This window comes from Bufo gargarizans, chromosome 3, assembly GCF_014858855.1.
Source record: "Bufo gargarizans isolate SCDJY-AF-19 chromosome 3, ASM1485885v1, whole genome shotgun sequence".
Classification (NCBI taxonomy): Eukaryota; Metazoa; Chordata; class Amphibia; order Anura; family Bufonidae; genus Bufo; species Bufo gargarizans.
Window position 1 is genome coordinate 165,976,168 of NC_058082.1, and position 27,258 is coordinate 166,003,425.

The 27,258-nt window shown below is 46.3% G+C and overlaps 1 protein-coding gene across 1 annotated transcript in view; it reads right to left on the minus strand.

Annotated features, from left to right (window-relative positions):
* ITM2B (integral membrane protein 2B) overlaps positions 1–26,511 on the minus strand; it is a 43,193-nt gene extending 16,682 nt beyond the window's left edge. The window contains exons 1-2 of the mRNA XM_044284378.1: positions 26,282–26,511; positions 10,261–10,389 (exon numbers count right to left, since the gene is read on the minus strand). Of these exons, the coding sequence (XP_044140313.1) occupies positions 10,261–10,389; positions 26,282–26,374 (222 nt within the window). The 5' untranslated portion in view covers positions 26,375–26,511. The remainder of the gene's footprint in view (positions 1–10,260; positions 10,390–26,281) is intronic.
* Positions 26,512–27,258: the final 747 nt, after the last annotated feature.

Sequence of the window (27,258 nt, forward strand, 5' to 3'; positions counted from 1 at the left end):
GGGACTATCGTTTTTCCAGGTACACTTTGAATTCGAGAGGGCGCCTGATACTGGTAAAGGACGAGTGACACGGATGGTGAGCGCCGGAACTGAATAGGGATTGGCTGAAAGAAGTGCCACATACAGAGATCCCAGTGATGGTTGGATACCTAAAGCCCGCCCACAGGAACTGAGGATATATAATCTAGGGACCGCCCCCTCCAGCCACAACCTGCACGCTATCCTCTGAAGACGCCGGCAGTACGGCGAAACATGTAGGGATGCAGGCGCATTTTTAGTTCAGATTTAGAGAGGTAGGGCCCCCACTGTGGGGAAATATACACAGCTAACTATACAGCTGTTGTAGAGATATTGAATAGTCAATAATAGGAAAGCGGGTATGTCCTGAGACAATATCAGGTGCCCTCTAGAATTCAAAGTGTACCTGGAAAAGGGATGCACAGGATGAAAAAACTATAGTCCCACCTCTCTAATTCTGAGGAATTTTAATCCTTTTGAGTTAGAGTTACAGTTTTTAAGTGTAATAAATATAAGTATATGTTTTATGAAATAAAAGTAAAAAGACAGTCAGAGAGGTGAATCAAGCCACGCTTCGGTCCTAGTGACCTCTGAAACTTACCCATCATCCCATGCACACCTATGGGTCCCTTCATGTTATGGACGGCACTCACTGATGGAAAAATCATGAATCCTCATCATTCTAGATGCAGGTAACATCGAAAATGAAGAAAATGTTCACCAGCATCTTCCGACCGAACAATTACAGCACATACACCACATATGGGTCTTTTTCAATTAAGTGTCTCCATGGTTACAGACTACAAACATATTGTGTGTGTAGCAGATCTTACACCATCCATCTAACCCTCTCCTGCAGGGTAGAAAGCACAGGGGCGGAGAGCTGGGTAGCACACAGCACAATTCTCAGGTTACACACAGGATTGGTTTCTAACCAGAGAGACATTTGCATAGAAGCTGTTAGAACAGACACCAGGCTGGGTAACGCACGGCTACGTCTTGTATCACAAAGTGTGACTAAAATGTTTCCATCCTACCATCACTAAGTGCTCTCTGTATAAGGTATGTACGCCATGTCAAAGAAATGAATAATTACTTCCACCCACGCTCTCTCACTTCTTAGTCGTGTTCAAGGTCTGGGCATTATGCAAACAAGACCCTTGGGAATAACTGTGGGTTTCCAAACACCTGCCTGTGTCACTTGCTCTTAAAATCAGGATCCTAAGATTACTGGCCTTAATGCCAGCAGATGGTGGGGACCTGGATTACAGGAAAGCAGAGTTATATAAGTAAAGGGCCGATATCAGGCAGTTGGAGAGAGAGTTTGGCCAACAGCTGTTGAAGGTCTAAGATTTTTCTTTTCATTCTCTCTATTAAGTATATAGCTGTACAAGCTATCAGAAGCAGATCATTTTTATGGCGAGGTGGTGGTGGGTTATCGGCTTATACATTTGCATGTTAGTCCAGAATAACGCCTCAGTGATTGTTCTTCAGCAAGGCACTAGTCTTTCTTGGCAGCTGATATTTCGGTAACTCACCACTTCCTCTCCACTGCTGAGGCGTCCCGACTCCTCTCTTCCGCTTCATGTGATGAGCTGAACCCTGCGCGCCTCCATACAACTCCATTTGAATCTCAACATTAGTGGAGTACAAAGTGCTCTAATTATTTGCATTTAAGATGGCATAATTCTCACCGTCACTTCTCTCTCCCTAACCTGCTTGAAGACCAGTCTAGGGTTGCCTCCCTTTAGGACCTGGCACCCCCATCGATCAGCTGGTTAAAAGGAAGGCCGCTTTCCCTTCATTGTTTACCTGCTCGCCATTGACAGCGCAGTGCTGAGCAGGTGTAATTACAAGAAGCCGTCCTATTCACTTCTATGGGATGGCTCTGTAGTATACATTCATATAGGAACGAGCCGTCCTATTGAAGTGAATTGTACGGCTGATCGGCTGAGGTGCCGGGTAGGGATGAAACCATTCATCGATTTAATAGAGGCAAAAAAAATCCTTTTACATCACATCACCACAGAGCATGAGTGAAATGCAGCTTCTCACTCACAGCTCTGTGGCCTCCCGACTAGGCAACGCGCTGCAGGGCCTTGCGTTCACATATCAGCAGCGCTTTGGCTAACGCTGTGTGTGACGTCAGGTCCCATTGCATGCTGGGATGAAGACGTGTCTCCTGCAGACTCCATGTGTCAGGGCACCCCGCACTGCCAGTAAAGGTAAGTATAAAGTTAGCAGCACTAGTGGCAGCAGCAGGGGGGGGGGGAATGGGGGCACCTCTGATTTGGCATGGAGGGGCTGATCTGGGGGAGTGGGGGAGATGGTGGATGGCATGGAGGCACTGGGGAAGGGGGACATCATGGCAGCCAGTGAACTCCAGCAGTCTGTTCCTCCACCGGACGAAGTTCACAACATAGCCTTATATACACATTCCGGCAGAAGAACAGCCTGCTGGAGTTTACAGTATTGGTATAGCCGGATACAACCAGCTATATGCTCTCATTGACTATAATGTGGTCCAGGGCCATCTCCCGGCATACATGCTGGGTATCATCCAAAAAGCTTTATTTTTTTTTGTCCGGCCAAAACCCAGCTTGAATGCTGTAACAAGGCCGGACCCCATTCCAGTCCATCACTGCAGCAGCCAGAAGAATCCAGCTATACCCGATAAGGTACATTCTGGCCGTCTGTTCTTCTCACAGAATGTACGCTCCTAAAGAATTATTATTTGTCACCTAAAGAATTATTAGGAACACCATACTAATACGGTGTTGGACCCCCTTTTGCCTTCAGAACTGCCTTAATTCTACGTGGCATTGAATCAACAAGGTGCTGATAGTATTCTTTAGAAATGTTGGCCCATATTGATAGGATAGCATCTTGCAGTTGATGGAGATTTGAGGGATGCACATCCAGGGCACGAAGCTCCCGTTCCACCACATCCCAAAGATGCTCTATTGGGTTGAGATCTGGTGACTGTGGGGGCCATTTTAGTACAGTGAACTCATTGTCATGTTCAAGAAACCAATTTGAAATGATTCAAGCTTTGTGACATGGTGCATTATCCTGCTGGAAGTAGCCATCAGAGGATGGGTACATGGTGGTCATGAAGGGATAGACATGGTCAGAAACAATGCTCAGGTAGCCCGTGGCATTTAAACGATGGCCAATTGGCACTAAGGGGCCTAAAGTGTGCCCAGAAAACATCCCCCACACCATTACACCACCACCACCAGCCTGCACAGTGGTAACAAGGCATGATGGATACATGTTCTCATTCTGTTTACGCCAAATTCGGACTCTACCATTTGAATGTCTCAACAGAAATAGAGACTCATCAGACCAGACAACATTTTTCCAGTCTTCAACAGTCCAATTTTGGTGAGCTCGTTCAAATTGTAGCCTCTTTTTCCTATTTATAGTGGAGATGAGTGGTACCCGGTGGGGTCTTCTGCTGTTGTAGCCCACCTTTCTTTCCCATTCTGACATTCAGTTTGGCGTTCAGGAGATTGTCTTGACCAGGACCACAACCCTACATGCATTGAAGCAACTGGATTGTGATTGGTTGACTAGATAATTGCATTAATGAGAAATAGAACAGGTGTTCCTAATAATTCTTTAGGTGAGTGTATATTGCTGCTGTGAAAGAAGCCTTATGTGTGGAATTATTTGCTATACCACTATAAGAAATAAAAATATTGTTTTTATAAAGGAATACGTTATTTTAAGAAGGTTTTTCTTATTAGATTACTCGATTAATCGTAAAAAAAATAATCGATAGAACACTCGATTACTAAAATATTTGTTTACTGCAGTCCTAGGGTCGGGTGTCGAAACACTGCCGAACTAATATTGACAACCTATCCTGAGGATAGATCATCAATACTAAAACCCCTTTAATATTAATCACCGCTCCTGACATGTCTGTTTTAGTAACTACTTACATCCTCATGTAATAATAATTTTGGAGCATCTGTTCTTATGGCTCTATGTTGGGTCATTCTTTTATTATTCCTGATAAAAGTTATGAATAATTCTGCAATAGGTCCATCCAGTGACGCGTTTCCAGTTGGAGGTATTGCTCTGCACACTGGCAGCACTGACTGGAGTGTCAGACTTCAGGGACACAACCCCAACTGGTAACGCACACTGCAAACTGCTAGAATTCATAACTTGTAGAAGGAATAAAGGAATGGTACACTATAGTCATAAGAATAGATGCTGTAGAATGATTACACGGGGGATGCAAGTAGTTACTTAGACACGTCAGGAGAGGTTACAAGTAGCGATGAGCAAATTGAGTTTCAACTTCGGAGTACAAGGTTCGGGTTATCTAGGAATTCAGTTATGGATTCCACTACCACGGACCATTGCTTGTGGTCCGTGGTAGCCTGCCAGCGGCGATCATTCGCTGGCAGGCTGTAGATGCGATTTTTTTAACCCTTGAAAGGTATATCGGACGCTGTTTTGTTAACAGCGTCTGATATACCTGCTGTTCATGCAGTCACAAAAAAAATAAAAAAATAAAATGCAGCGTAATCCAGGGCTCGGCAAACCCCGGGCGCCAGGTCGCCATGGTGACCAGGAATTTGGTCCTGGCGCCTTGGTTATTTGCCCCTGCAGGAAATAATGAAAAATAGGCCCAGCACACCAGCAGCCAGACGGGCGTAGTATCACTAAGTTCACAGTAGACGCGGCGTCACGCACGAGTCTGCGTCTACTAGGCCCGCCCCTCACGCTTCCCGCCACAGACTGCAGTGAAGAGGACCGCTACTGCCTCAGGCTGACTGCAGTGAAGAGGACCGCTACTGGCTCACTCTGTCCTAGTCGTACCTCATCGCTGCAGCGTGTCTCCTTCAACTCTGTGTCACTCTCTGCGACTGCAGGACGAGGTGAGCTGCTTTGGATATATCATTTAGGGCCAGGGAATGAGACCGGGAGGTGCTGGAGAGGGACCAGCGGCTGTCATGCGTCTGGGGCGCCCCTTACACATGAGGGCAGATTCTCACTTCTTGAGGTGCCCATATAAATAATATTATTATTATATTATATTATTATTATTATTAATAATAATAATAATAATAATAATAATAATAATATATACACACACAGGTCTCTAGTTACTATTCTGTTTGCATTCACCTGAAAAGGGGCAAATAGAAATCCATGTGCTCACTGCCCTATTCATAGACATAGACTTCCTAAATAGTATGGAGCCTCTTGTCCTCCCCACACTGCCAGACAGGCTCCATACATTCCTGTTTGAAGAATTTTCTGCTTCTGAAAATCAGTTCCATTCGTTTGAACGGGGCAGTGAGCACATGGATTTCTATTTGCCCCATTTCAGATGAATGCAAACGGAATAGTAACTAGAGACCTGTATATATATTACCATTATTATATATGGAGGAGACTGGGGGTATATGGGCACCTCAACAAGTGAAAATCTGCATTCATGTGTAAGGGGCGCCCCAGACGCCATGACAGCCGCTGGTCCCTCGGCCGCTCGGCCCTCTCCAGCACCTTCCGGTCTCATTCCCTGGCCCTTTCTGACATATCCAAAGCAGCTCACCTCGTCCTGCAGTGGCAAGGCATGTTCATGGCCACAAAAAGCCAAGTGAAAAAAAAAAAAAAGATCTACTTTATGAAAATAATCTGGTATGACAGGTAAGTCACTTAAATTATTTTTTTTATTATGACATAATATTTTCATAATCCTCCTCATGCCCATGAACATACAGTTTTATGAGGTTAAAAAAAAGAAAAACTAAAAAACTGGCTCCTAACCTTTTTAGCTGGCTCCTAGATTAAAAGGAAATTTGTCGAGCCCTGGTGTAATCTACAGACAGCAGGTTATAGAGCAGGAGGAGCTGAGCAGACTGTATAGTCTTGTGGGTATAGATTCAGTAAAACTTGCAATTTAGGCTACATGCACACAAACATTGTTTGTTTTAGTGTTCGTTCCGTTTTTTTTGCGGATAGAATGTGGACTCATTCATTTTAATGTCCGCATCAGTATGTCCATTCCGTAGCCCCGCCAAAAAAATAAAAAAATAAAAAAATAATATAAATAGAACATATCCTATTCTTTTCCATTTTAGGCATTGTTACAAGAGATCCGCAAAAAAAAAACGGATGCCATATGTTATTCATGGCTGATCTGCAATTGGCGGACCGCAAAACACATACGGATGTGTGCATGTAGCCTTATGCATTTAAACGCTGCTCTCTCTGATCTCAGTTGTACACAGGGAAGGTGTGTAAGTGTGTCTACATAGCCGTACAAGGAGCGGTCTTAAGTATAGAAAGACGAAAGCTTTCAATGTATAAAATTACAATATTTACTGAATCTTTTCCCCACAAAACTATATATGAATCTGCTCAGCTCCTCCTGCTCTGTGACATGCTGCCTGCAGATTGCACTGCACTTTGTGGTGACAAGCTCTTTAACCAAGCTTCATTTTGAGCCTTCAGTCTTAGGGCTCATGCACACGACCGTTTTTGTCCGCATCCGATCAGCATTTTTTGCGGCTTGGATGTGCACCTATTCACTTCAATGGGGTCTCAAAAGTAGCAGACAGTATGCCGTGTGCATCCATGTGTCCATTTCCATGGCACACGCTAAAAATACAACATGTCCTATGCTGTTTTACAGACAAGGATAGGACAGTTCTATAGATGGCAAGATGTTCCATTCTGCAAAATGCGGAACACAAGCGGCCGATATCTGTCTTGCAGACTGCAAAACCGGCTACAGCAGTGTGCATGAGCCCTTACTTTTGAACTCGCTTTATTGAATAATGGTAAGCAAGACATGTAACAGTACATTCAAGGAGTGTTACAGTGAGCAAAGTCGTACAATACTGTAAAGAAAATAATGCAAGAGTAAACAATCCGCATCATTACAGAAAGCAGTAAACAGGATCCAATATCCATAGTACATCATGCAAACAGAAGTCATTAGGCAAAGCAATATAGTTCATACTGTGATTCATCTTAACCAATCAAGTCACATCATTAGAACCTGAGAACGCACAGTTGGTCGGGCACACCCATCAATCCATCGAATGCAGATGGGCCGCCGTAGCATGAGCCCTTACTTTAGCACAGGGATGGCCAACCTGCGGTTCTCCAGCTGCTGTAAAACAACTCCCACCATGCCATGCTGTAGGCTGATAGTCAAAGGCAGTCTGGGCATGCTGGGAGTTGTAGTTTTGCAACAGCTGGAGAGCCAAAGTTTGGCCATCCCTGCTCTAGCAAGTGAGAATGGTTGATCTTCTTACATCTGCTTTCCGATTCCTCTGGTCAGGAATACACAATCTACACAATCATTTACTTTTAAGGTCTTACTCCTCTTCAGAAACTACCTATGCAGTCATAACAGACTTTCTTCTAAATCTTTCATCTTACTTTAAGCACTTTTCATCCCAGTTCCTGGACATTTTATGTGCACAGTGCGACACATGAGAATCAAATAAGGAATCGTGCTACACTGGGTCGGCGGTAAACCGTGAGAAAGCCACGGCGCTCCTGGAGCGCCTCTGCCTTCTCAAACAGCTGATCGGCGGGGGTCCCGGGTGTCGGACCCCCACCGATCAGAAGCTGATGATCTATCCAGAGGATAGATCATCAGTTAAAACAAAGTGCAGAACCCCTTTGAGGATGGCTTTGGCATCACAGATGTCACTAAATTATACTCTGCTGCCCAGCTAGCCCTCTTGGTGAAATACCAGGCTACCACCGGAGACCCCTCTGGCTCTCATTGGAAGTGGTAGACCTTATTATCGGTCATTACTTTAAACTGTAGAATAATATCAAACATCCCCCTTGCCCTCCCATTTGTATTTGGGTACATTCTTTTTAAACCTGACCTATATCTACCCTCACTGAACATGTCCGTCAGAATATTTCAATTTAAATGTAGGTCCAACGCTCATGTCTCCCGATCACTGCCCCGTATAAACATGCCCGGTAATCAGCCAAAACAAGAGTGAATGCTCGTTTCTGGTTTCTGGTCACAGATGTAAAGATGAGGAGTTTGTCGGCAGCACATTTCTCTGTGTAACCAGTCTAAATGAAATTAGAATGAGCTCTGACTGACTTCCTATACCGATGTTCTGAGCTCATACAGTAAATTCATCTGCCCATGAAAAATGACCTTTACAGCCCCCCAGTGGGAACAAATCTTAGCAAGCACATCTTGAAGCTTCATGAGCACTATTCGGTACTGCTTAGATGCTACCTAGTACCAATCTGTGCTTCCCTATGCAGTTTTAGGTTGCACCCTTTCTTATTTTAGGGGCTGTTCTGAGCCGGGTGATAAGCACCATACTTGGTGGACACGTTCTAAAGCATGTAGGTTCAGGATATTGGTCCATCATCTCATTCATGTAGCAGCACTCAATAAGGATATAGGAGTCCCTAATGCCAGCATCAAAGCTGATGTCAGGAAAAAACCAATCACAGACTTCTCTAAAATTAATTTAAAAAAAGGTGAGCCCTTTCAAAAAAAGGATTCCTGGAACACTTAATACATTCCCCAGACGACAAGAATGAACAAAATCACTTGAATATGCATGCTTTTTTCAATGAGAAAAAGCACTTTCTAAAGACTCAACAAGCCTGATCCTGCTTTCATCTGACAGGAGATTGTCCCCACACACGTCAGATTGTCATATCTGCATGGGCGGCTTGAGAAATGCTGCACTTCTGTTCAAGATTGTGAGACATTTAAAGGGAGTCTGTCACCAGATTGTGACCTTATAGACCGCTTACATAGCGCTCTAGCATAGCAGTCTATGATTCTAATGGTACCTTTGATGTGTGCTTCTGAAGTTCCCCCAAGGCAAAAACGGACTTTTATTCAAGGGATCGCAAGTGCCCAGGGCGGGGTTCACCTTGTTGGAGCCCAGGCTGTTCTGCCTCTTTTCGCCATATCCCCGCCCAGCCTCTTCCTCTGCCCGCCCCGCTCTTCCTTTGCGTCCTCCTTCTCTGCAGCCGAATCCCGCGCCTGCGCTATCCATTGCTTGGCCGGGGCATGCGCACTGCGATGCCCATTGTGGGTGTATCTGGTCCGCCTCCTCGCCGCTGTTTCTCGCCGTTGGCCGGCGCATGCGTAGTAGCTACTGCGATGCCGTGCCCACAATGGGCATCGCAGTGCGCATGCCCCGGTCAAGCAATGGATAGCGCAGGCGCGGGATCCGGCTGCAGAGAAAGAGGATGCAAAGGAAAAGCGGGGCGGGCAGAGGAAGAGGCTGGGGCGGGGATATGGCGAAAAGAGGCAGAACAGCCTGGGCTCCAACAAGGTGAACCCCGCCCTGGGCACTTGCGATCCCTTGAATAAAAGTCCGTTTTTGCCTTGGGGGAACTTCGGAAGCACACATCAAAGGTACCATTAGAATCAGACTGCTATGCTAGAGCGCTATGTAAGCGGTCTATAAGGTCACAATCTGGTGACAGACTCCCTTTAAAGGGAATCTGTGAGCTCAATTTCACGTATGAAAGAGGCATTTCGGTTTAATGTTTACGGTACATTTATTTATTTAGAGAATAAGATATTGAACAAGTTTCTACTAAAAATCTATTTAAAATCTTTCTTGCAGACCTTTATTATATCCATACAGAAACCTGGCCATAAAGAATAACAAAACCTTACGGCCTATTTCAGGGTACTTTCACACTTGCGGCAGGCAGTTCAGTCACAAAATGGCAAAATGTGTGCCAACTGAAGGCACGTGTCAGACAGATCCGGATGCGGATCAGTCTCTCCAGTGTCATCCGGAAAAACGGATTCAGTATTGTTTTTTTTTTTGCATTTTTAAAAGGTCTGCACATGCACAGACCGCACTTGGGGCCTAATAATCTTCCGGTGTAAAGGTGCCGCAGACACATCTTTTATGGGCAGAAGATTGTGCTGTCTGAACAGAACTCTGCTAGCCAAAAACTATGCAGCTGTATGAGGAAGAGCAATTGCAGTACTGATGGCTCGTCCTCATACTGTGGAGGAGATCTCTGCATGTAAAAATATCGCTTCACCTCCACTGACGAACAGGCAATTGTCATGAAGGAATGCTTCCTTCCCGATAATCGTCTGAAGATCGTCACAGTGTAAATTAACCTTAGCTTCAGTCCTGAAACACACTGGAGGCAAATGAGTTCACTTCTTTAGGTATACCTGCTCTGTAGAAATAGATCCAAGAGCTTTGGGTAATATTCTTTGAGGAGAAAAAATATTACCTGTGAAACAAAATATCTGTAAAGGTAAGCTCCACCTAACACGATGCCAGCCAGCATAAAGGCCAATCCAAAGCACATGCACCAGCACCAGGCCCGTCTCTGTCCAAGTGGTACAACTTCTTCCACCTCCTGCAATATAAAGAGACAAATGCCATGTCAGAAATTATTAAATTCATAGGAAAGCTGCCAAACATTTGTCCTCATGACTTGGGGTGTTCAGCTACAATCAACCTTTCCAGATGTTTTAGAAGTTCAACATAGTAGATAGGTGATAAACTTAAGATCAGTGGGGGTCCAACTGCTGAAAATCTCACTGGTCGCTAGTATAGGGGGACCTGGACCCTCTTAAAGGGGTATTCTCATCTCTGACAATGGGGGGCATATCGCTAGGATATGCCACCATTGTCTTATAGGTGCGGGTCCCACCGCTGGGACTCGTACCTATATCGAGAACGGAGCCCCGAAAGTGAAGGAGAGAGCACTGCACATGCGCAGCCGCCCTCCATTCATTTCTATTGCCGTCTGCCCCATAGAAATGAATGGGAGCATGGGCCCCACATGCGCGGCACACACTCCCATTCACTTCTATGGGAGAGGCGGGGATTAGCGCTTGGTGGCGGACGGAGCCCGGGAAATCTGGGGTCCTCCAGCCACAGCGCTCCCCACTCCGTTCTCGATATAGGTGCGGGTCCCAGCGGTGGGACACTCCTCTATCAGACAATTGGGGCATATCCTAGCGATATGCCCCCCATTGTCTAAGATGGGAATACTCCTTTAACATGTCTAGAGAGGAGCGAATTTCATATTTTGAAATTCGTTTGCGATTTGTTTACTGGTAAAAGCAGATTTGCGTTATGGATTCCGTTACCACGAAGCATAATGCAATTCAATAACAGAATGCATAACGGAAGGCCTTTAGAGGCATTCCCTTATTCATTCCGTCATAATAGAAGCCTATAAACTTCTATTATGACGGAATGAATAACGTAATGCCTCTAAAAGGCATTCCGTTATGCATTTTGTTATTGAATTGCGTTACGGTCCAAGGTAACGGAATCCATAACGCAATTTTGCTTTTACCAGTAAACAAAATCAGAAACGAATTTCAAAATATGAAATTTGCTCATCTCAAAACAGCTACATCCCAGTGAGGAGGTGTTTGCATAGAGCAATGTGCCATCCCTTTATGAGTCGGGAATACCCTTTAGCGTTCAGAAACTTTTTAAATATAGTGATCCCTCAGGATACAATGGCCTCAGGATACAATATTTTCACCATACAATGGTCTTTCCTGGGCTATCGTAAGTTGAAACCAGACTCCACATACAATGTCTCAGACTCGGATCCACCCAATCAAGGCCTCTTCTCTGGCAAAATAACTATTAGTTGCTAGTTAGCAGCTATTCCTGACTGTTATATGTGAGGACTTGCTTTATCTGTCTTAATTATCTGCTTATTTTTCTTAAATCTTAATTTTTTCTAATCTTGGATGACATTTTGGAGCTTTGAAACAGATTACTCAAGTTACAATGGTCCTCCTGGAACCAATTAAGGCTCCATTCACACGTCCGTGGTGTGTTGCGGACCCGCAAATTGCGGATCCACAACACACCCGCCCGGCACCCCTATAGAAATGCCTATTCTTGTTCGCAACTGCGGACAAGAATAGGACATGTGCTATCTTTTGCGGAGCTGCGGACCCGAAGATCGGGACGCGCTCCGCAATTGCGGATGCAGACAGCACACTGTGTGCTGTCCGCATCCATTCCGTCCCAATAGAGACTGAATGGGTCTGCACACGTTCCGCAAAATTGCGTACCCATTTTGCGGACGTGTGAATGGAGCCTAATGTTGTATCTTGAGGGACCACTGTACATTGGATGAGGCAGATGGAGCCTCTGTTATAGAGGATCATGATTTACTGCATCACTAACAGGGGAACATGGGCCCCCATTATCATGACTGGTGGGGACCCCTGTCACTTCAGTCATTCATCCTGTGGATATACTGTATCTGGAAGTGAACCACCCATTTGAAGTTGACAAAGATTTATATTATTTTATATTGTACCAGCCATGAAAATGCGTATTCTATTTTGAGGCATTGTTGCTGGAAAATATTGTTTCTTTACTTTCTGCAGAGTACAGTAATATAACGCAGTACGACAATCCACATGCAGTCTTCCATACTCCTATACCCAAGCCTAACCTGCCAATTCTGTATCCATCCAGAACATGGAGTTTTTTTCCTAGACAATAAGAAGGCAGGTAGCTGGCTTTGCAGTACAGAGAATGAGGGCGGCTGCCGGTCCCTGCACTGAGGATTGGCGGAGTCCCCACCGATCATAGAGATGGATGGCATAGCTTACGATATACCAGCACTTTAATATAAAAGCAGGTGCAGAAATGCCTCAGTAGACATCCCTTGAAGGACTGCTGGACAGTTTTCCTTTTTCAGTCTGCACAAATTGTTTTGTGAACCTTGAACTTAGATCAATGAATAACATATGCACTTATCTTACTGAACTCACCTTAACTACTCGGTTTGATCATAGGCAGAGCAAAAGCTGCAGTGCTTACAAACAGTACATGACACATAAGGGTGGAACAATCTAACCATGGAGGTCATTAAACTAGGGAGTGTCCCGACACAGATCCAGCAATAATATGTAAAAGTAAGGAGCGGCACAGGACTGAAAAACGATAGCTCCTGAAAGTAAATCGGGGTTCGTAAGCGTAACTGCTAGTGATGAGCAAAGCAAGCATCGGATGGTGAGGGATCACTATTAGATATGCCTCCAGGATGCTCGGTTGACAGACTTTGAGAGGGGGCACATAATTGGACTGAGATAAGCAGGATGGTACTTTCAAAGAACAGTCCAAAATCTAGGCCTTTCTGACCTAGCTGTTAGGAGGTGTTGCGAGTAGCGGTTACAGGAGGGCGCACACACGGCCAAGATGCTCTGGCCACCAGTAGAGAAGAACAAACCGATCCCAGTATTGTTGCCCATCATCCGGACACAGATGGCACCTTTATTACCATCCCTGTCTCTACCCACACTATTTCCAGCCAGCCAGCCACTGTCGTCTTTGTCTGCAGTGGTGTTGTGAACAGGAAAACTGGACTGCTCTGGACTATAACTGTATTGTCATTAGCAACTAATTCAGGTTCTGCTTAGGACACCATGACGGCGGGGTCTGAGTATGGAACGGCGGGGAACGCATCAACCCTGCCTTTGTTTTGGAGCGACACACTGTCCCGACGGCTGATAAGACGATCTGGGGAGCCATTTCAGATCACAGCCGGTCACCCCTAGTAGTGATTCTGGGAACACTAACAGCTCAGTGTTATGTGCAGGACATCCTGCGGTCACGTGTTGCCCCTCATGGCAGGGTTTCCGTCTGGCATTTTTCAGTAGTTTAATGCTCGCCCACACACTAAGGGTTTCCCAGGAATGTCTCTGCCAGATTGCAGCACTTCCTTGGCCTGGCTGGTCACCAGATTTATCACCAATCAGGCCCTTATGGGACCAGCTGGGACGCCAGCTTTGGCAACCTACGAGTGTGCAGGATCTACAGGCCCAGTTGCAACGTCTGTGGGCAAATGTGCCACAGGATACCGTACAGAACCTGTATGCTACATGCCCAACCATATCTCATCTTCTATCCAGGCTAGAGGCGGCCTAACAGGGTCCTAGAGCCTCCTTTCAGTTGTACAGTTTTCCCCAATATACTTATCTTTAATTATCCTCACTCTAATATTGCAATCACTTACATATCTCATTACATAACTCCTTCTTGGTGTATTATTTTTGTCAGCGAGTGTACTTCAAACTCCTGTGCAGGAGACTGCTGCACATCCAAAAAAGCAGGCACTATATAGCACTAGTCAGTGTCTGTTTGACACCAGTAAGAAAAAAGCGCTCAGTGATCCATTTGCGAAAGTTGAAGGGTCAGTGTGTCTGTCTGTGTCCTCCATGTTGCATCTATATTCCACAAGCAGTACTAGCTTGAAAAGCATTTTCTTAGTAAAGGTCCATTCACACGTCTGTAGTGCATTGCGGATCCGCAATACACCCAGCCTGCACCCCCATAGAAATGCCTATTCTTGTCCTCAATTGCGGACAAGAATAGGACATGCTCTTTTTTTTCCAAAGCTGCGGACCAGAAGATCGGCGGTGCACTCCGGAAATGCGGATAGCACACTGTGTGCTGTCCAAATCCATTCCTCCCCCATAAAGAATGAAGTGGTCCGCACCCATTCCGCACAATTGCGGACGTGTGAATGGGGGCTTACAGCCCATGAAATATGTCATCTGTGTTCTGTCCATGATTTCCATGGACCCATAGACTTCTTTAGCACTCCTACCAATTTTTTAATAGACCAAGGAGGGAAAATAGCATGTCACAGTAATTTTTTTTAAACTGAGCCACACTTTTATCCGCTTGACGACATCCACCGAGCAGGCGACATAGCCACTAGGCTTCTGCTGTTTTAAACAGCAGAGACCAAGGGCTAATGTCTGTGATAGGCAATAACGCAGATCGCAGACATCTAATCCCTCAGATGCCATGGTCAAATGTGATCAAGGCATCCGAGAGCTCAAAAACCCAGAATCCCCCCGATGGCAGAGGGAGGGAGCTCCCCGACTTAACCCTTTCCATACAGTGGTCCGTACTGACCGTGGTATGGAAAGGGTGAAATGGCTGACATCGCAGCGATGTCAGCCATTTATACCAGAGTGTCAGCAATGTGCTGACACTATGGTATACCACTGACCACCAATGAAAATTCAGCGGTGTGAACACAACCTAACACTATTTTGCATAAATCTGTTCCACACATCTGATACACAAACTGGGGTATTGCTTCTTCTAAAACATAGTAGGATATAAAAACAAATATATACATACCGTAAAATGATAATTACATTTACCGGTAATTGAATTTTCCAGAACCCATGACAGCACCATAGAGAGAGATGGATATGCCCCCACAATTGGACAGTAAACCTCAGAGCAATCAAAAAGGAAACACCCACTCCTCCCTCAGTTTTTATTCCACAGTAGATCAGTAGGAGCCGTACAAATAGAATTCCTATTACTTTGCACCCTAGAGACCGAATAGCAGAGATATAAAAACACCCCTCGGGCGGGACCATGCTTGAAAAGTAATCTAAGATAAGAATACCCAGATGGAAGCATAGGGAATCCAAAGGCTAACAAGAGGTCCGAACTAAAAAAAAAAAAAAAAAAAAAAAAAAAAAAAAAAAAAAGTCAGATCAATAAAAATCCCCAAACCTAGGAAGTTTTAATACTAGATATTATACTTAAAACGCAGCATAATCTTATAAAATAAAACTCATATGGGTTTCTCATCAAGTGTTTATCAAAATAATCATAACAGATCTAACAAAACATCTTAAAGAAGGACTTATCTTGACACAGAATAATCAAACTGAAGAGGATTGCTGAACACAGATTCCTTTGGTGAAGAATATATTGCGAGACAGATGCTTTGATCCAAAAGCCACTGGGAGTACCTTTGTTACATTGACCAGAACTTCAGACGTCAAAATCTCCAAATTACCTTGCAATCTGGCATCCATGATGGAACCCTCCCATGGCATTCACCCCCTGGAGGAGCTCACGGATGTGCTGCAGGAGGTCCAAAGAGCCCCTTGGACCCTTCAGACCTCCTAGGGTCCCCACCGCTGGAACTACCGCAGAAAGGACCCCAACAGATAACCACTGACCCTCCAGGGCCTCACTGGGAAGTTCTAAATCGGCGGCAAGTATTTACAGGGTTATGCTAGTGCGCCATATCTCCTGTAGGCCATCCAGACTAAATGTTTCAGCCCATCTTCTTACTCTCAACCAGGAGTCATATAGGGCTTTGCTGGTACGCCATAGGTCCTGTAGGCCATCCAAGCAATATGCTCCAGCCCATCTTCTTACTCCCCACCACCAGGAGCAATATAGGGCTTTGTTGGAGTGCCATGCTTATTGTAGATGATTAAACTACAAATTGACAACCTGACAGCCACAGAACTAGTTCACCCTGCATTCATGGCCACCAAGATAGACCGCCACCGAGACATGACGACACCTTAGGCACAGCTGGTCACATAGATACCCACTCAGAGCCAAGTACAGCCATGCAGACACGGCAGCAGAAGCAGTCACCCCAGCAGGCGTTCAGTCGACCTGGCATAGACGCTGCAGGCGTTCAGCCGACTCAGCAATCAACAAAGCAGGTATAGATACAAGACATTTAACCAAGCAGGCATAGATGCAAAGACATTCAGCCAGACAGGCATCAAAATGTAGCCAAACCAACATAAAATCAAGGCATGCTGCCAGGAAGGCCTGAAGTCAGTCATCCAGGCCCCGAAGCCACGAGGCAACCAGATTCATACCAACCACATAACACAAATATTAGCTGTATAACCCAAGTTCAATCCCTCAAAGTGTTCCTTGTTTCAAAGACCTGGAGGCTGCAAGCTCCAGGCTCCTCTGTCCGAAGGACAGGAAACCTCACTGAGGGAGGAAGTGGGTGTTCCCTTTTTGATTGCTCTGAGGCTTCCTGTCCAATTGTGGGGGCAGATCCATCACTCTCTATGGTGCCGTCATGGGTGAAGGGAAAAGTCTCATACTACAAATGTCAATCTGATTCAAGGTAAAATAATACAGTACTTAAAAAGTACTTTAGAGCAAAAATACACAAAGGTTTCGTAAGAAATGCTCCAGACAGACTATCTAATAAATGAAATATCCACATGTTTCAGTAAGTGAAAGTAATACGGTTTGTGAAGGTTACTGAAGGTGCATTGTGATGAGAGGGAAAGGGAAAAAACAAGACTTCAGAAGCCTTAGAAGATGCTCTTCAAGCTTGAATGACTTGACAATGAAGCTGACATTTCTATAACAAGTGTTGTGTTCAACGCTCTGGAAACTTAGACGAAAAGAATGGGAGAAAATAAACTATTAGAGAAAATAGAAATGTAGGTTAAAACAAAACCGGTCTGCCACAAAGTCATCCTATACCTCCAATCTCAGAGTCACGCAGAGGTCCTTTCCATATAAATCTAACACAATTCAATGCCATATTACAGGACTATTCTGTCCTAAAAGCAGTGAATTTTTGGTTGGGAACAAAAAAAAAAAAAAAAACACACACGTGACAACACTGTGGAATGTTTCTACTCTGAATTGGCTCACTATATGTGTATGGGGGACCGGTCACCATTCCTGTCAGCACGCAACAATTTTTTATTTTTTTAACCAGTTTTATGCCCCCGCTACCACTCTGCCACCATCCCATATTTGTTTACTTGGCTCCAGCAGCGACCCGTCCATACACATATGACTACTGCAGCCAATCACTGGCACAAGACCACTGAGGCCAGTAATTGGCTCACATGTGTACAGGCACATCATTGCTGAAGCAAAGTAAATTAAGGTCAGAGAGTAAAAGGAGCGGCAGAGCTGAAAGTTAAACTAGTCAATACTATGTTTTTGTTGGAATTACAGTCCTGCCCTCTGGTCAGATTTCTTGCATAACTTGAACAATCCCTTTAAAAGAAAATGTTGCTTATGTACACAGAACACTGTTGTATCACCAGAAAAAAAGCCTGTTACATCTACCTGTAGTAGCATACCTGGCCTTCCAAAAAGAAACTTACAAAATGTAGGACTGCGGGCCCTAAGATCTCGATGTTGCGGAGTACGCAGGAGGAGAACCTAAGAACGGATATTGAGGTCTACAAAATCTACGTGCCTACTAATGAAGAGCTTTGTCACCAATGTTTGGTCTAATTCTCCATACAAACCCCTTGTGGATTAGCGATTTGCGGACTGTAAGGGTCCATTCACATGTCTGTGAATGTGTCCGCACAGTGTGCTGTCCGCAATCCTAAGCCCCCCCCCCCCCCGATCTTCCAGTCCGCGGCTCCGGAAAAAAATAGAACATGTCCTATTCTTGTTCGCAATTGATAATAAGTAGTTCTCGGGGGGTGCCGGCCGGGTGTATTGCAGATCTGCAATTCACTACGGATGTATGAATAGACCCTAAAATGGTTATGGTCATATAAATGTAGCCTAATAAAAACGAAAGCCAGAGCGGGTCCGCATTTCCGGATCTGGGCCACACATCGTGCGACCCCATAGAATTGAATGGGTCCGCAATTCCGTTCCGCAAAATGCAAACGGACTGAACAAAACAGTCACTATTTTGACAAAAGCTTACTAATAAAGTGCTGTTCTGTACTAAAACTAAAGAGAAAGAGTAGAAGGCGTGGGCTAAAGTGAAACTGAAGCCAGATTTCTAAGATTCTGCTGAGGCATGCCAAACTTCTCTGAAGCCAAGTGTTCAGTGCAAATGAGAAGATAAGCAAGTACTGCCAGGAACAGCCCAGCATCAAGTGGACAGATCTCTTCACAATCTCTAGACCTGAACACATGGAAATGGAAGAGGACAGTGGGATCAGGGTTCTTAAAAGGGTGGTCTGCTTCGGCTAAAAAATTATTTTATGATAGCTTTAATTCTGGAGGACGCAGCGTGATCATGTGGTACACGGACAGCCTACTGCATTCAATGGGCACCATGTAATGCTTCATTTCTCCTGTGGTGGCTACCAATGGATTCCTCTACCGATTACAGTAGATTGTTGTGGGTCCTGTGATCTGATGATCTAACATATAAGAGGATACTGCCTTCTGTAATAATAATAATTAAGGATGTCCCCGAGTACGAGAACCGATACTTTTATTTCAGTACTCACCGATACCAATTATAACAGCGGCAGAATTGCTGATAGCAATGAAAAAAATTAAAGCTGGAATTTGGTTGCTATGGACAACTGCTTTACTTTTCCTTTGTACAAGGGTTAATAAATAAAAAAATGGGCATATAGCAGTTTTTTCCAACCAATGTGGCTCCAGCTGGTGCAAAACTACAACTCCCAGCATGCCCGGACAGCATTTGGCTGGTTGAGAAACGCTGGCATATAAGGAGGGGAATGGGCATATAACAGTGTTTCCCAGCCAGCGTGCCTCCAGCTGCTGCAAAGCTGCCCCGATAGTTGGGAGGTGTCGTTTTGCAACAGCTGGAGGCACACTGGTTGGGAATCACTATTATATGCCCATCCCCCGCCCCACCTTATTACGGTATATATTCACTGTTTGAACATGAAATGGAGAGAAAGTAACTTATTTTCTCCTCCATTTCATGCACCATACCCACCTGGCCGGCTGTAATCCTTCCCATGCGGATGCACCAGATACTGGGAGGAAGTGGCTTTAAAGGGAACCTGCCACCTGGAAAACACATATTAAACCAACCGCAATATCTTAAGTATCCCCCAGTGTGTTGCTAATCATGATTCTGTCTGTTGGCGCCTTCTCCAAGTCAGGCTTGAAGTCAAGGGGGCAGCGGCCTCCTTGTTTCAAGGCACGATAAGCCTGCCCCTTACCCCTCCTCTCTACATTGTGATGGACATATTCCAGTGATGGCGGGACCGCGCTCTTCTTGCGCATGCGCCGTACGCTGCCTGTTACAGTGCGATCCCAGCTCCCTCACTTACCGCCTTCATTTTGCAGACTGCGCATGCGCCATTAAGTTCCATCGCGCGCACGCCCGGCGCTTCTCGTCTTTAGCGTAAGGGTGATCGCTGGCTTGCGTTCTCCAGCTCCTGAAGCCAGTGATCACGCTAAAGACGAGAAGCGACGGCCGGGCGCGAGCGCGATGGAACTGAACAGCGCATGCGCAGTCTGCAAAATGAAGGCGGTGAGCGAGGGAGCCGGAATCATGGCAAGATGTCATCTGGGATACGGGACCCACTGCTGCACGGCCATCAGGTATCGGTGACATTTGCGCGAGTACAAGTACTCGCGCAAATGTCCGGTATCGGTCCCGATACTGATATCGGGACATCCCTAATAATAATAATAACAATGGGTCTTCTAATTAAACATTTCTTAGAACGTCCTAGGCTACTTTCACACTGGCGTTTTGGTTTCCGTTTGTGAGATCCGTTCAGGGCTCTCACAAGCGGTTCAAAACGGATCAGTTTTGCCCTAATGCATTCTGAATGGAAAAGGATCCGCTCAGAATGCATCAGTTTGCCTCCGTTCCGTGTCTCCATTTCCGCTTGCAGTGTTTTGGTGTCTATCTGACGAAACTGAGCCAAACGTTTTCTCTGACAATAGAAAACGGATCCGTTTCCTATTGACTTTCAATGGTGTTCAGGACTGATCCGTCTTGGCTATGTTACAAATAATACAAATGGATCCGTTCTGAACGGATGCATGCGGTTGTATTATAGGTGCGGATCCGTCTATGCAGATCCATGACGGATCCGCACCAAACGGCAGTGTGAAAGTAGCCTAAAGCCACACCCCTGCGCAGGTACCCTAAGGGCATATCCACATGGTGGTAAATAGCTGAAATACTGCTTGCTGTTACGGTATACGATCTGGATTTTCTAGAAAATCCGCAGCACATCACCCACATGTCGTAGCTTAAATAGTTTGTCTGAAAAACCTGTTCTTAATTACCCTACTGATGAATTCAATGTTAATAGAAGGCGGCCCCCTGTTCAGGACCCTCATGTATTATGTAGAGTGGATATGGGATACCAATAGGTCCTCTCGCTCTAGACAACCCTAACAAGCCAAAAAATTAAGCAAAAAGCTGATACCTTGTGTGTACCAGTACATCATATTCTCACTCCTATCAATACAGAGCTATTCTATAAATTTGAGGAACGGCTACACAGAGAGGCAAAAGAAACACGGATGTGTACATGTCTCCATGTGTCTGCTGTCAGCAAAACTCGGATAACACACGGTCACAAAAAGGGAATCCGCCACCACAATTCTGAAATATTATCTGCAGCAATGAGTATTATTCCAGATAAGGACTAAAATTGGGAATTTAAAGTTGGGGCACTGAAATACACAGCTAAGACTGGTGTGCCATGTCAACATAATGGAGAAAAATATAAGTGATGGCTGGCACTCCAGTAAATGGTATCTTCGGTGCTCAGTGATGGAGATTGCCTCCGATAATATCATAGAATAATTCACGGCACTCGAATTGAAATGAATGAAATAATAGTATTTATTGTATAGAATTTGCCACCAATAGACGTCAGTTATATGGGCCAACGTTTCGGTCCTCCCGGACCTTGGTCACGGCCTTGAGATAAACTGGTTAGAGGAGAGGCAACGACTTCTGCGGGCATGCACAGCAGCCCTGACAATGTATTTCAATGCAGATTTAAACGCTCACAGAAGAATAGAGGGCAGTGCTCTGGATTCCTGATTCAATTTAAAAGAAGCGCTTCATTCTGGAAATGGGAGCCCTGTTTCGGTCCTCCACTTAACCATGTGAGTGGCACTTTTGACTCTTAGGCCTCATGCACACGGCCGTGCCTTTTTTGCGGTCTGCAAACCTCGGATCCGCAGAAAACGGAAGCCGCCCATGTTGCCTCCCGCAATTTGCTTAACAGAACAGGCGCTGGCAATATAAATGCCTATTCTTGTCCGCAAAGCGCGGAGAAGAATAGGACATATTATGTTTTTTTAGCGGGACAGCGGAACGGAGTCACGGATGCGGACAGCACACGGAGTGCTGTCCGCATCTTTTGCAGCCCCATTGAAGTGAATCGGTCCGCATCCGAGCCGCCAAAACGGCGGCTTGGATTCGGACCCAAACAACGGTCGTGTGCATGAGGCCTTAAGCCTCATTTACACATCAGTGTTCGGCCAGTGTTTTCCATCAGTGATTTTGGGCCAAAACTAGAATTGGAGCCTCCACAGACATAAGGTATAATGGAAAGATCTGCACCTGTTCTGTGTTAAGAGGAGCACCTGGTTTTGGCTCAAAATCACTGACCAAACACAGCGCAGTGGTAATGTATAAAGTGCGCTACGCCCCCCCAATAAAATCAGTTTTGTCGGTGGAATAAGCATTTGTGCCATGCCTGGCAAATGGCATTTACTAAGGCAACATTCACACGATCGTAGGGGCGCCGTGCCCATGTTACGGACTGCAAACCACGGCTCCCCAAAACACTAGCGCCAGAAGGCTGTATATTTGCACATTACCCCCTTAACGTTTCATCGAGAATGACTGTTGATCATGAGGTTCTCCTGAATAAAGCAACCAGTAAGCAGAATACCAACCCTAACATTTACATAGCACAACTACAAATGGTTGAGTGCTTCCTTAAAGGGAACCTGTCACCTGGATTTTGGGTATAGAGCTGAGGCCATGGGTTGCTAGATGGCCGCTAGCATATCCGTAATACCCAGTCCCCATAGCTCTGTGTGCTTTTATTGTGTAAAAAACCCACTATTTAATACATATGCAAATTACCCTGAGATGAGTCCTGTCCCTGACTTATCTCCGGTTAATTTGCATATGTATCCAAATCGTTTTTGTTTTTTTTTACACAATAAAAGCACACAGAGCTATGGGGACTGGGTATTACGGATGTGCTAGCGGCCATCTAGCAACCCATGTCCTCAGCTCTATACACAAAATCCCGGTGACAGGTTCCCTTTAACTTCGTCAGCTCAGGCAAGCCTTACAACCATGTCTGCTGCACGGGACAGGCTTCAACAATAACATTTAACATGCCAACATGGGAATATTGCCAGTCTTAAGAATGCCAGTACGCCATGGAATTTCAGAACACAACCGGCTCAATGGAGAATCCCATCCTGTGCCAACAACCAGACATGGAGGAAGTTACCCAGAAAGACTCTGCTTGAATGCTTCGATGTGTACTCATACATCAAGGAGCACGCAAGGAACATGTGCGCCTATACAGCAGCGAAAATGACACATCACACATGTATGTCTGCAAGACACGGCAAGTGGAATCACCGGAATTGATGACTAACTCTGAAGTGTCCACTTGCACTACTTGTTTTTTTGATTTATGAGGTTGAAATCTCATGCAGGGCACAAGTACATGATGTTCAGGGAAAAAAAAAGCAACTTAGGCTGCTTTCACACTAGCGTTCGGGTTTCCGTTCGTGAGCTCCGTTTGAAGGAGCTCACGAGCGGACCCGAACGCAGCCGTCCAGCCCTGATGCAGTCTGAATGGAGGCGGATCCGCTCAGACTGCATCAGTCTGGCGGCGTTCAGCCTCCGCTCCGCTCGCCTCCGCACGGACAGGCGGACAGCTGAACGCTGCTTGCAGCGTTCGGGTGTCCGCCTGGCCGTGCGGAGGCGTGCGGATCCGTCCAGACTTACAATGTAAGTCAATGGGGACGGATCCGTTTGAAGATGCCACAATGTGGCTCAATCTTCAAGCGGATCCGTCCCCCATTGACTTTACATTGAAAGTCTGGACGGATCCGTCCCAGGCTATTTTCACACTTAGCTTTTTTTAGCTAATATAATGCAGACGGATCCGTTCTGAACGGAGCCTCCGTCTGCATTATTATGGGCGGATCCGTTCAGAACGGATCCGCCCGAACGCTAGTGTGAAAGTAGCCTTACCTGAGGATTTACCCCCTAAAAAACCCGGTAATCATGGTCATCAATACAGAGCTGGCAAGATGACGTCTATTGCAGAATGCCTCAGCCAATATCTCAGACTTCAGTCGTGCAGCGAGGAGGGACCCCAGCTGCCCACCCCTGATCCGGCATTTATCACCTGTCCTGCAGGATTATAAATGGGGGCACGCTACAGAAAAATGTCATTCTGGTGTACTAGGTGACTTTAAAGGGGTGGCCCATCTGAGACATTGATCGCTAAGATATGCGATCAATGTCAGATAGGTGCAGGTTCCACCTCTGGGACCTGACCTATCTCCAGAAGAGGCCCCGTAGTGAAGAAGAGCATGTTCATCACTATGCGAGTTCCAAAAGTTTCCAAGCGAGCGTTCTCAGCTCTTTCGGAAGTCCCATAACAGTTAATGGTGAGCAGTGCACACCACGCAAGCGCAACCACCTGTCCATTTGCCACTATGGGACTGCCAGAAATAGCCGAACTCCAATAGCAGTGAACAAAAGGGTGACAGCATTGCACAGCATAAGGCTGCATGCATACCACCGTATGTGTTTTGCAGTCCGAAAAAAAAAAAAAAAAAAAAAGACCAACACGGAAACAAACCTTAAGCCTCACGCACACCAATGTATTTGTTTCCGTGTCCGTTCCGTTTTTTTTGCAGATAGGTTGTTTAATATCAAAGTCATGTCTCAAGGACTTTCAAAAGGTGGAACATTGACTTATAGCAGGGATGCCCAACCTGCAGGTTGAGCATCCCTGACATAGGATAGCTGCCTCACATCTGGTGGCATTAGAGGCAGAGCGTGTTAAGGGCTCATTTACATGAATCTTCCCAGAATTCCATAGGAGAATTTATGGCCTATAAGGCTCCTCATGCCGATTGGGTCCTCCCCACAAGGAGATATACTATATTTAGCGGAACTTGAACGTTGAGTTCACTTCAACGTTTTGTGTTCTGTTAGGCTACTTTCACACTATTGGCACGGACCTCCGGCAGGCTTTTACGGCGGGTGAAGAGCCTGTCAGATCCGTTCTGCCGCTAGTGAACGCGTGCCCCTGGACTACCGCTCCGGCCCTATTGACTATAACTGAGGCGGGGTGAAGTACAACATGTCATACTTTTATTCCGGGGGCCTCTCAGCATGCGCTGCTTTACACTGTGCATTAATCTCAAAATCCTATTCATTTCAATGGTGGCCAAAAAGTGTCCGTTTGTTTCCGTTAGAGCCCTTTCCATCACGGATCCATTATTTATAACAGACACAAATGTCTTGTCTGCAGGAGTTTTTTTTCCGTTTTAAATAACAGATCCGTGACGGAAATGGCTAAAATGTATGCCAAATGTGTATAACAGAAGCACAGGATCCATTTTTCACAGGGTCAGAAGAAGGGAAACAAAACGTGTGATGTGAACTCCCCCTAAGGCCAATATCACATGGTCAGTATTTTACCTCATAATTGTAAGTGAAAACCAAAAATGATAAAAGTAAAAGGGTTTGTACCTTGTTCATACCCGGCTTACTAATACTGATATAGAACAGTGCCCCGTGGAAGCAGCCTCATTAGTAATACTTGGTAGGTACCATGAACACCTTCCCGGAAAGAAATATGTTGGCATAAGGCCAATTTCTGACGAGCGTGAATTCCGGTAGTGAACTGTGCTCCTCTGACCGGGCCACATGCATTGTAATGATTTATAATGCTGTGTGTCTCTGCCTGATCTCACCTGTAATTACGGCATTATGTGAGTACAAATTATTACAGATTAGGTCAGGCAGAGACACAGCATTATAAATCATTACAATGCCGGCGATCCGGGCAGAGCTCACTACAGGAATTGACGCTGCCACGCGCAGGGAAGCTGGCAGATGGCTCTCCATGTATATGCCCCTGGCACTCAGAATGGCTCTCCCCTACTGAGGCTAGGACAGGGTTACTCAGAAAGCTTTACATTATGCGACAGAGCGGGCGGCCATAGGTTGCTCCTGAAGAGGACAGAGCACAGGCTGACAACTGTCACCCACAGGCAGCCATAGTGATGCAGGACTCAGCATATGCCCACTTTCCTAACAGGGAGGTCATCTGCAATGTGAGGAGCCCTGACAGGACAGCCAGAGACCACCGCAGGTCAGACAGGGAAGCATCACACATGCAGACCTGGCTCTGGCTGCTGCTCCCTGTCAGCCATTTTACAGAGCTTATCTCCCCACCGCTCACAGCTACAAGCGGCTGACTCCATTTTCTTCCCCTCTCGCTGACTCCCGGCAGCCACATACAGCCCCATCCACACACATCAGTCTAGATGCGTTATGTCCCCGAGTAGGTAATGAAACGTGGCGCCCAGGTGCAGAGGACACCTATACAATGGCGGGGCGAGAAAGACGGCGCAGCTGAGTACACAACGAGCCGGGGAGCAGCCGCCATGGCTGTCCCACAGTGACCGGCCATGACAGGAGGACACTACCCCGACCGCGTCCCGGTGCTGCCGCTCACCTTGCTCTCCGGGTTGATCAGAACCTCGCTGTTCTCATCTTCCTTCTTGGCGTCTTTCTGCGCCAGGGATGAATTAAAGGCTAATTTCACCATGGTGTCTGAGGGCCGCAGTGGCGGCGGCGGGTGTTCAGGGACAGGTAAGGCGGACGGGGCTTTCTCTTTGTTGTGAGCACAAGACTGTGAGTCTCCGCGGAGAGAAGTGGAGGAGGAGGCAGCGGAGGAGGACGGGCCGGAGTGACGCACCACAACAATAATACCGGGAGCGCGGCTGCCAGGCCTCGGGAGCGCGCACCTGCCTAATGGGCCACAGGACCCCGCACACCTATAACCTGCCTAATGGGCCACAGGACCCCGCACACCTATAACCTGCCTAATGGGCCACAGGACCCCGCACACCTATAACCTGCCTAATGGGCCACAGGACCCCGCACACCTACAACCTGCCTAATGGGCCACAGGACCCCGCACACCTATAACCTGCCTAATGGGCCACAGGACCCCGCACACCTATAACCTGCCTAATGTGCCACAGGACCCCGCACACCTACAACCTGCCTAATGTGCCACAGGACCCCGCACACCTATAACCTGCCTAAATGTGCCCCCCAAGACCCCAGGCACCTATAACCTGCCTAATGTGCCACAGGACCCCGCACACCTATAACCTGCCTAAATGTGCCCCCCAGGCACCTATAACCTGCCTAATGTGCCACAGGACCCCCGCACACCTATAACCTGCCTAATGTGCCACAGGACCCCGCACACCTATAACCTGCCTAAATGTGCCCCCAAGACCCCAGGCACCTATAACCTGCCTAATGTGCCACAGGACCCCGCACACCTATAACCTGCCTAATGGGCCACAGGACCCCGCACACCTATAACCTGCTTAATGGGCCACAGGACCCCGCACACCTATAACCTGCCTAATGTGCCACAGGACCCGCACACCTATAACCTGCCTCAACGTGACCCCA